The 10,608-nt window shown below is 45.8% G+C and overlaps 1 protein-coding gene across 1 annotated transcript; it reads left to right on the plus strand.

Moving 5' to 3' along the window:
- The first annotated feature begins 8,765 nt into the window (after nt 1-8,765).
- Nucleotides 8,766-10,170, plus strand: C2H11orf96 (chromosome 2 C11orf96 homolog). The gene has a single exon (XM_063118820.1). It carries the CDS (start codon nt 9,111-9,113, stop codon nt 9,495-9,497), a length of 387 nt encoding a protein of 128 aa, XP_062974890.1. The 5' UTR covers nt 8,766-9,110; the 3' UTR covers nt 9,498-10,170.
- The last annotated feature ends 438 nt before the right edge of the window (nt 10,171-10,608 follow it).

Here is a 10,608-nt window from a genome sequence, read left to right on the forward strand (position 1 = left end):
TATTGCCTCAATCCGGAGCTTCGCCTGCAGGTAAGTGGGGAGGGAGGGGGACTCATCTGGCACTGCCGGCGCCACCATCCATGCGGCGGTGGCGGCGCCAGGTAAGGGAGCAGGGAGGAGGGACGCTTACCTGCGTCCGTCGCGGGCTTCAATTGAGGCCCCAGTTGAAGGCAAAAGTGAAGGCCGAGGCCTCTTCCAGCTTCAACTGGGGCCTCAATTGAAGCCTGTGACGGATGCAGGTAAGGGGGCGGGGGCAGGGGGCTAGCCTACCTGGCGCCGCCAGCACCACCATCCATGTGGCGGCTGTGGCGGCAGCGCCAGGTAAGGTAGCAGGGTGGAGGGATGCTTACCTGTGGTCTGTCACGGGCTTCAATTGAGGCCCCGGTTGAAGGCGGAAGTGAAGGCCGAGGCCTCTTCCGGCTTCAACCGGGGCCTCAATTGAAGCCCGTGATGGATGCAGGTAAGGGGGCGGGGGGGGGCGACATGTAGCGACGGCGGCGAAGCCGGATCTCGCTACATGGAGGGGGAGACGGGCGAAGAGGATCGGGCCCGATTTGGATTTTCCGGATTGGGGGGTCCATGCACACCCCTAATAAAAATACTATATAAAAGCACAACCAGAGTAAAACAAGCAGCAATGCAGAGATTTATACAGATTTAAAATATAGATCTAAAACAGCAAGATTAAAAGACTATGATAAACTGTTCAAATACTTGGAGAATAAGAAGTTCTTCACTTGGCATCGAAAAGAATATAACGTAGGTGCCAGGTGAACTTCTCTAGGGAGCTCATTCCATAGCTGGGGTGCCACAGCAGAGAAAGCCCTCCTCTTGGTAGCCACCCGCCTCACTTTCTTTGGCAGGGGCTCACGGAGAAGGACCTCTGATGATGATGATGATGATGATGATGATGATGATGATGATGATGATGATTGTGTTTATTTATATCCTGCCTTTTGCCCAATGCTGGGGCTCAAGGCGGCATTACAAAATTTAAAACATACATTAAAAAAACCTATAAAGACATACAGAAGTTAAAAATATACTAAACATATTCCAATATTAAAACATTTAAACATTTAAAATGACAATTTTAAAAGTCCTTGGCACAGATGGAGGTCCAGATCATTCTCCAAAGGCCTGCTGAAACAAAAAAATATTTGCCTGCCTCCCAAAGCACATCAGAGAGAGAGCCAGTCTAGCTTCCCTGGGAAAAGAGTTCCAGAGTACTGGAGCAACCACAGAGAAGGCCCTCTCCCATGTTCCCACCAGGTGCACCTGTGATGTTGGTGGGACTGAGAGAAGAGCTTCCCCTGAAGATCTTAAAGCACAGGCAGGCTTGTAAGGGAGCATACGATCTTTCAGATAACCTGGACCTGAGCCGTATAGGGCATAACCAGCACTTTGAATTGTGCCCGGAAACAACCTGGAAGCCAGTGGAGCTCTTTTAACAGGGGAATTGTATGCTCCTTGTAACCAGCCCCGGTCAACAATCTGGGTGCAGCTCTTTGAACCAGCTGAAGTTTCCGAACACTCTTTAAAGGCAGCCCCAAGTAGAGCGTGTTACAGTAATCCAATTGGGATGTAACTAAGGCATGTGTCACCGTGGCCAGGTCCGATATCTCTAGGAAAGGGTGCAGCTGGTGCACTAGCTTTTAACTGTGCAAATGCACTCCTGGCCCATGGTCCGGGCAGGCACATATGAGAGGAGACATTCCTTCAAATAACCTGACCCCAAGCCATTTAGCGCTTTGAATGTTAATACCAGCGCTTTGAATCAGGACCAGACCTGGACTGGCAGCCAGTGAAGCTGGGAAAAGACTGGTGCAATGTGGTCTCATAGGCCAGTCCCTGTTTATAGTCTGACTGCCTTGTTTTGTACCAGCTGAAGTTTCCGGACCATTTTCAAAGGCAGCCCCATGTATAACACATTCCAGTAATCCAGATGAGAGGTTATTATCAGAGCATGGATAGCTGTAGCTAGGCTGTCTCTGTCCAGATAAGGGTGCAGTTGGTATATCAGCCTAAGCTTATAAAAGGTGCTCCTTGCCACTGAGTCCACCTGTGCCTCAAGTGACAGTTTTGGATCCAGGAGCACCTCCAAACTATGAACCCGATCATCTAGGGGGAGTGCAACCCCTCTAGAACAGGGTGAACATCACCTAGCCAGGCAGATGAACCACCTGCAAACAGTACTTCTGTCTTGTCTGTATTGAGTCTGTTTGTTGGCCCTCATCCAATCCATTATCGTGCCAAGGCACTCATTCAGAACAGCTTTACCAGTTACTGGGGAACACGGGTGGGATGGTGCTGTTGCATTATGTCCTGCTTGTTCAACCCTGGCCAATGGCTGGTTGGCCACTGTGTGAACAGAGTGCTCGACTAGATGGACCCTTGGTCTGATCCAGCATAGCACTTATGTTTGATGAAAAAGAGAGGTAGAGCTGGGTGTCATCCCCATATTGACCTCAGCCCACATCTCCAGATACCCTCTCTTAGTGGTTTCATGTAAATATTGACTAGCATAGAATCATAGAATAGCAGAGTTGGACGGGTCCTACAAGGCCCTCAAGTCCAACCCCCTGCTCAATGCAGGAATCCACCCTAAAGCATCCCTGATGAATGGTTGTCCAGCTGCCTCTTGAAGGCCTCTAGAGTGGGAGAGGCCACAACCTCACCAGGCAACTGATTCCATTGTCGTACTGCTCTAACAGTCAGGAAGTTTTTCCTGATGTCCAGATGGAATCTGGCTTCCTTTAACTTGAGCCCGTTATTCTGTGTCCTGCACTCTGGGAGGATTGAGAAGAGATCCTGGCCCTCCTCTGTGTGACAACCTTTTAAGTATTTGAAGAGTGCTATCATGTCTCCCCTCAATCTTCTCTTCTCCAGGCTAAACATGCCCAGTTCTTTCAGTCTCTCTTCATAGGGCTTTGTTTCCAGACCCCTGATCATCCTGGTCGCCCTCCTCTGAACACGCTCCAGCTTGTCTGCGTCCTTCTTGAATCGTGGAGCCCAGAACTGGATACAATACTCTAGATGAGGCCTAACCAGGGCCGAATAGAGAGGAACCAGTACCTCACGTGATTAGGAAGCTATACTTCTATTAATGCAGCCCAAAATAGCATTGGCCTTTCTTGCAGCCATATCGCACTGTTGGCTCATATTCAGCTTGCAATCTACAACAATTCCAAGATCCTTCTCGTTTGTAGTATTACTGAACCAAGTATCCCCCATCTTGTAACTGTGCATTTGGTTTCTATTTCCTAGATGTAGAACTTGACATTTATCCCTATTAAATTTCATCCTGTTGTTTTCAGCCCAGCACTCCAGCCTATCAAGATCACTTTGACGTTTGTTTCTGTCTTCCAGGGTATTAGCTATCCCACCCAATTTTGTGTCATCTGCAAATTTGATAAGTGTTCCCTGCACTTCCTCATCCAAATCATTAATAAAAATGTTGGTCAATATCAAGTCAAGGATTGCCGATCCTCTAGTTCCTTCCTCCACTTTCTGTAGGAGAAAGTTATCACCCACACGTCAGGAATTTCTTGGAATTGACGCTTTTGGCAGTATTTGTCTCCCAACAGATATCAGGGTAATTGAAGTCCCCCATCACTACATCACACTTCCTTGGAACACTGGCAATTTGTTTCTCAAAAGTTTCGTCCTCGTCTTCTCCTTGATTGGGTGGTCGGTAGTAGACTCCGATTATCATGTTCTTTTTATTTCTTGCCCCATTTATTTTAATCCAGACGCTCTCGATGGGGCTCCCAGTCTCATCCGCCTGTATTTCTGTGCAGGGATAGGTATTTTTAACATATATTATTATTATTCCACCTCCCTTTCTATTTCTTCTGTTCTTTTTGAACAAGTTATATCCTTCAATTGCTGTATTCCAGTCATGGGAGTCATCCCACCAAGTTTCAGTTATACCTATCAAGTCATATTTGCCTTCATGTAATAAGAGTTCAAGTTCATTCTGTTTGTTTCCCATGCTCTGGGCATTAGTATATAGACATCGAAGACCATGTGTTTTATAGTCTGGCTTTGTTCCTACATTGTTGTGGACACTATTTTGGGGCACTATTGGAGCTGTTCTCTGTACTGTGGTGCATTGGCCTTCATCCATTGTTGCCTCGAAGTTTACATCTCCCGCCCCTGTAAGATTCAGTTTAAAGCCCTCCTGATCAAGTTCTTCACGCTGTGGCCAAACACATTCTTTCCAGCCCTTGTGAGGTGCAACCCATCCCTTGCCAGCAGTCCATGTTCCAAGTAGCGTAGCCCGTGGTCCCAGAATCCAAAACTCTCATGTCAGCACCACCTTCGTAGCCAGTCGTTCATCCGGAGTATTTTTCTTTCCCTTTCTAATCCTCTTCCAAGAACCGGGAGGATGGATGAGAAAACTACCCGGGCCCCAAAGTTCTTCAGTTTCCTTCCCAGAGCTTCAAAGTCTGAAAAGATTTCTTCGTAGCTCTGCTTGGCGACATCATTTGTTCCCACATTGATGAGAAGAAAGGGGTATGTGTCCGTGGGCTTTATGAGCTTCAGTAACCCTTCAGTCACATCTCTAATCTGTGCTCCAGGAAGACAGCACAAGGGATAAAATAGAGCCCCGTGGAACCTCATGGCCTAGTTGCAATGGCACAGAGCAATAATCCCCCAGTACCACCTTCTGAAATCAGCGATCCAAGTAGGAGCGGAACCACTGCAACACATTGCCTCCAACTCCCAGCCCAGACAACCTATCTAGAAGGATACCATTTGTCGATGGTATTGAAAGCTGCTGAGAGGTCCAAGAGAATCAACAAGGTCGCACTCTCCCTGTCCCTCTCCCAGCAAAGGTCATCCCACAGGGCAACCAAGGACAGTTTCCATTCCAAAACTGAGCCTAAAGCCCAAATGAAATGGATCTAGACAATCCATTTCGTTCAAGAGTGCCTGGAGTTGTCCTGCAAATTATGTGTGTTTTCATAATCACAAATTATGTGTGTTTTCATAATCACAATGTAGGCAGAGATGTCTGATACCTTTGATTAAGGACAGAAATGGTGGTTTTCCACCCTAGTTTACTAGATCATTCATGTAATTGACTTTGTACTCAAAACAATGTGGCAATTAGCTCAGTGCTTAATCTGAGCAACTGATTACTGATGTCAGCAGCATTCACCTGAGTCTGCCATTTTATGCATTTGTTGAAAATATTTTGTTCTGAGCATATTGCAGCATATTAGCATAATCTCTTTGATGCTTGATGATTCAGTTGAACCATGTGTTGTTGAATATTCCCTCACAGTTCCAGAGTAATGGGGCTAGAGCTTCCAAGAAAAACTTAAAATGCCTGAGGCCCGCATGTTTCACTTAGCTGGCATTTGATTGGGGGTAACAGAGAGTTCACAACTACTATGTTAACATTCTTTCTTTTTCAGTATAATTTTAAACAATAAAACATGATTCCTCAAAGGAGCTGGAAATAAGGCAAACAATACATTAGCCTCAGACAAAGCTTAATGCAGTGTTATTGGGTTGTGAGAAAGAGTTACAGGGGAATGATAACTGGTGCAAAGTTTCTGAAGGTTCTGAACATGACACCAAACTGCCCCTTCCTGTTTCTTTTGGCTCTCATTAAACAACAAACACTTTACATTTCAGAGAAGCTGGTGTAGCGGTTAGAAGGCTGGGTGATCTGCTATGAATTCACTGGGTAATTTGGGGCTAGTCACCAACTCTCAGCCTAACCTACCTCACAGGGCTGTTGTGAGGGCAAAAAGGAGAGCAGAAGGACCATGTACAGCCCCTTGGAGGAACTGGTGGGATATAAATGTAACACAAGAAATAAACGAAAGTAAAATATACTGGATTTAAGATCTTTCTAATATTTTTGATATAAACACTCATTGAGACCATTTTTTTAAAATGTATGTTTCTTGCCTAACCAGAAGTTCTTTCTTGGGATACTGTTTTCAAGTAGCTCTTTATCTAGTAGCTCTTTATTAATTTTCACTTACAGGAATCCCATAAATCATGTACTATTCTAATTATAATTGTTCTTTGCAATAATAAAGTACAAATAACTAGAACACTGACTTTCTTGTACGTAATAGACGAGCCATGTCACGATAAACATAGTGCTTTTTGCCTCCCCCTTCCTTCCTTCCTACACTGCACATACATGGCCACTCAGGGCCTGTGCATCGCTCCCATGTCCCTTTCCAGCCTTTTCAGTCTGCCCATCAAAGAATGTGAGCAAGTAGCAACTGGAACACTGAATTTCTTGAACATATTTTGTGTTATATGAAAGAGTTCTAGAGAACTCAAAAGCATACTACTCAGAACTTTGTAAGATTTCTATGCTTCTAATAAAGGTGTGACACGATTTTGGCTTTAAGATTATTTTAATGGATCACCATGGATAACTGCAATTTGCGCATTATGGTATTATGATAGCTTATCATTAAAATGAAATTTTAGCCAGCTATTTGGCTTTTCCCACTTGCACATTCATTCATGCTCTGCCAAATTTTGCCTCTTCCTCATTTAGAAAAGGAATACATAGCAGAGAGTGATCCTGCGAGACAAGATCAGTCTGTAGGTTTGAAAGCATTTTTTCACATGGCACTTAAACGCCTTTGAGCTTCGATCACACTATTTGCAAAAGTGGGATAGAAGCAAGCCAGCACCTTTTAAACAAATGACCACTATATGAACATATAAAGTTGCCTTATACTGAGTCAGATGATTGATCCACCTAGCACAGTACAATCCACCTGATTGGCAGTACTTGACCAAATGGCAGTACAAGACCTCAAGCAAAACTTAAAATGCATTTGTGGCAGAAGTGAAAGCTACCTCCATTATTTGAGCGCCATTATCCCACTCACAATGAATGCAGATGTATGGAGACAGCCTTGCCAAAAGGCTCCTGAGCATTCAAATGGGTAAGAGTTACTTCATGTGATGCTAAAGCTTACCAGAACATATAGTTGGCCCAGTTCTACGGTGTCTTTGTTTGAATGAAAAATCTGGCTGCAGCATGTTGAGAAGGTTGTTGAAACTTCAATATTGGGCAGATCTCAGGTTTACCTAATCCACTGATGAGCCAATTTAAACCAGGTGTTAATTAAAATAACTCCAAAACTATAGGATGCATAATCTTTCCTTCATTCCTTCCAGTAGAATCAAAGGTGTTATTAAAAATGCAAGAATAAGCTTTCACCAAATTAAATATTAGTTTCTTAATTAGTTTTAATGAATTAATCAATCAAGGCTTCAATCCTATAAATACTTACTGAGAAGTAAATCCTATTGAACTCAGTGGAACTTATTTCTGAGTAATGTGCATATGACTAAAACAATAGTTAAGAAAAGCATTCCTTGTTTTAGATATATATGGCTTATGTATATGGCACAGCAGGCATTGTTTCAGAAGAGGCATGCCCTCCTGAGTGAAGTGAGAATGTCTCTTTTAAGGTGGCACCTTCCCCTGCAGGTTTCGTATGCACTTACATTTTATGTGTGTGTGTATGTGGGGTGGGTGTTTTAAGTGTGTTGCATGATTAACTGGGGTGTATTATTTAACTTTTTAGTCAGCTGAAAAGTTTTTAATCTAATGGTTGGATCAACGTATCTGGCTGTGAAGTATCCCTAGAAATTTCTCCTGCACTATTACCGGCAAGCAGGACAGTGTAAGTAAAATAGAAGCATGATTTACTCATTCCCAGCTTCTACCCTCCTTCGGACTACTGCGAGAAAGACGGGTTGTGTAAATCCCCCAAATATTTTCTCTCGAAATAATTATGCCTTTATGTGGCATTTACTTAGGAGGACCTTCTTTGTTCTTACCTCACTTTACCGCACTCCTCCCCCCCCCCCGGCCCCATAGCGACGACGGGCAAATAGTCGATCCATCCAAATATGACCATTTGAGGATCCCTCTTGTTCTCGGATAGTAAAAGTGAGGTGCGTGGAATGAGGCGATTGAGCGCAAACGAACCATTCCGATGTTCTCCTCTCCTTGAAGATGCTAATGCTGAGCAACGCCGTTTACGCCTCCCTTGTCCTGCGACTTGTGGATCAGGGCTGAATGTTTGTGTTTCTTTCTCGCGGCGTCTGTCTGTCGGGTGTTTGTGTGCGTGTGGGAACCCTGTTCGTTTCTGCTGGATCTGCTGCGTCTGCACTGCATAGCGGGGCTCATCGCAGTTGGAGGCGACAGAGATCAGGGAAAACAGGTCGCGTGGTGGGATCAAAGAGTTTAACCCCTAACCTCAGAGCTAAAATCCTTTCCTCAGCACAGCCACTAGGGTAAAAAATGAGATCCCCCCTGAGGCTGCTTGACTTTTTAATTAATTAATACATAAATAAATCTCGGAAGATCCCTTCACGCATCTTCCGCGTCACTTCTGTCGTCCCCCCCAATATTTATGCCTGAGTGCTTCTGAATATCGCTTGGCGTCTGTGAGATTCTTTCTCCCTGCAAGGAAGGAGTCACTCAGTTTTCTTATTTATTCGCTAGGAAACCCCGGGCGAGTGGGTGGGGGTGCATTAGCGCGTGTCTCTCCTTCTCGCGGTCCGGATTCCCCCCCTCTCTCCCCTCGTCTCTGCGGCTGATAATCGCGGGGGTTGTCGTCGTTACTTTAAACAGACACCCACCCAGGCACTCCCCCTCTCCTCCTCCTCCTCCTCGCTCTAGACGTCAGGCGGAAGGGAAGCGGCCTCATCGCCTTTAAATGGTAGTGCTTGTCATCTGACCATGCTCCTGTGTGGGCAGGCGAGCGGTATATAACGGCTGGGACGCGGCGCGGAGGAGCCAACGAGCAAACAACCCCGCAGCTGCTGGACGGGAGAAGCGAGCAGGCATCCGGCAGGCGGCGCGCGCTGCTGAGGGGATCGCGGGACAGAAGGGGGATTGTTATTACCCTTCTGCGCGGGACGCAAGAGACGCGGCGGCGGCGGCTTTCCCGCGCTTTTTAGTTCCTCCTCGCCGCTTCCCTGAGGGGGCGACTCAAAGCAGCGAAGGCAAAGCGGGTGCCGCCGCCAGGTGCTGCCAAGCCAGCGCCACGCGCCTTCCCTCGGCTCCAGCGTGCTTTTGTTGCCTGGTTTCGCCTGAGGCGAGCATGATGGCAGCCGCCGCCGCCGCCGCCAAGCCCGCCGAGCTCATGGGCATCTGCTCGAGTTACCAGGCGGTCATGCCGCACTTCGTGTGCATCGCCGAGGAGTTCCCTCAACCCATCCGGCCCGCCAAGCTGCCCAAGGGTAAGCTGCGCAGACCCCGCCAGTCGCGCTTCAAGACGCAGCCGGTGACCTTCGACGAGATCCAAGAGGTGGAGGAGGAAGGGGTCTCCCCGATGGAGGAGGAGAAAGCCAAGAAGTCCTTCCTGCAGTCCCTCGAGTGCCTCCGCCGCAGCACCCAGAACCTCAGTCTGCAGAAAGAGAGGAAGCTGAGCAGCTGCAGCCGGCTGAGGAACAGCCTGGACTCTAGCGACTCCGACTCGGCCCTCTGAAGGGACCGGTGCCTTGGCTTGACCCGGGCGCGATGGACTCTGGACTCCCTCTCTCTCTCCCCCCCCCCCGCCGCCCACCCCCGTCCCAACGCTGTGCTTCATAATGAAGTTGGCAGAGAATAAACCGAGAAGAACTTCGTGGAGTATCTTTTCTTTAAAACGGAAAGGGACGGTTTCTGAAGAGACTTGGCTGCAGACAACGTTTGTTTGGCTTTTCCCCTCTCCAATAAACGGCCATTGGACGCCCCCTCTTTATTTTGTATGATATATCCAAACCTTAACGGACAGAGACTTGGAAGGAAGGAGTTTCCTTTCCCTCCCCCCCTTTTATTTTTGTAAACTCTGATAAAGATCCAGTATGAATGTGATAGATTAAGAGAGCAGTTTGCAAGTGAAGTCAAGATCTTTTTAAAGAAAGTGCTTGTATGTATGTTTCTATCTTGGCTGGGTTGATTCCCCCCCCTTTTTTTTTAAATGAAGGGGTAAAATTAAAATTGCACATCTTTTTCTAACTATTAAACAAATTGAGATGTTTTATGGGTGCAATCAGCTGCTGGACTTTATATTTATTTTTGCATTTAAGCTCTTGACTGCATTAATTTAATATATTTCTACCTGAATGTCTGTAATTATTTCCACAAAATAAAAATAAAACTGATATATTTGCACAATGTTGATATTGCAACTGATATTTTATTTGTTTTTAACTCTCTGGGGAAGTATTGTACAAAAAACCAGGGATCTTGGAAAAGGAGGAGAAAAGAATTGTGGGGGATTCATTACTGTTGAAGGTTCATTACTGTTTTGAATTAAAGGAAGTCATTGCAGTATACATCAAAAGCCCATATGAGGCTGGAATTCGTTGTTTGAATGCTTTTAAACACTTTACCTGCCTTAAAAATAAGTTGGACTAAATGACTCCCAAAGTTCATTCCAATAACAGAATTTAAGAACCCTAGAATATCACTTTATTTTTGATGTAGGGTTGGCCTAATGTTCTGATTAGTTTATTGAGCAAGGTCTGTTAAGGCTTGCATTTCTTAATTTCCTCCAGCATATCAAATGATTTGCCAAGTTTTGAGACTGGATATAGTGATGCTATTTATTATGC

Source organism: Elgaria multicarinata, chromosome 2 (assembly GCF_023053635.1).
Source record: "Elgaria multicarinata webbii isolate HBS135686 ecotype San Diego chromosome 2, rElgMul1.1.pri, whole genome shotgun sequence".
NCBI classification, from domain to species: domain Eukaryota; kingdom Metazoa; phylum Chordata; class Lepidosauria; order Squamata; family Anguidae; genus Elgaria; species Elgaria multicarinata.

Bases quoted from the DNA above. Each gene is read 5' to 3' on its own strand.
- C2H11orf96 (XM_063118820.1), top strand. From the start codon at position 9,111: ATGATGGCAGCCGCCGCCGCCGCCGCCAAGCCCGCCGAGCTCATGGGC.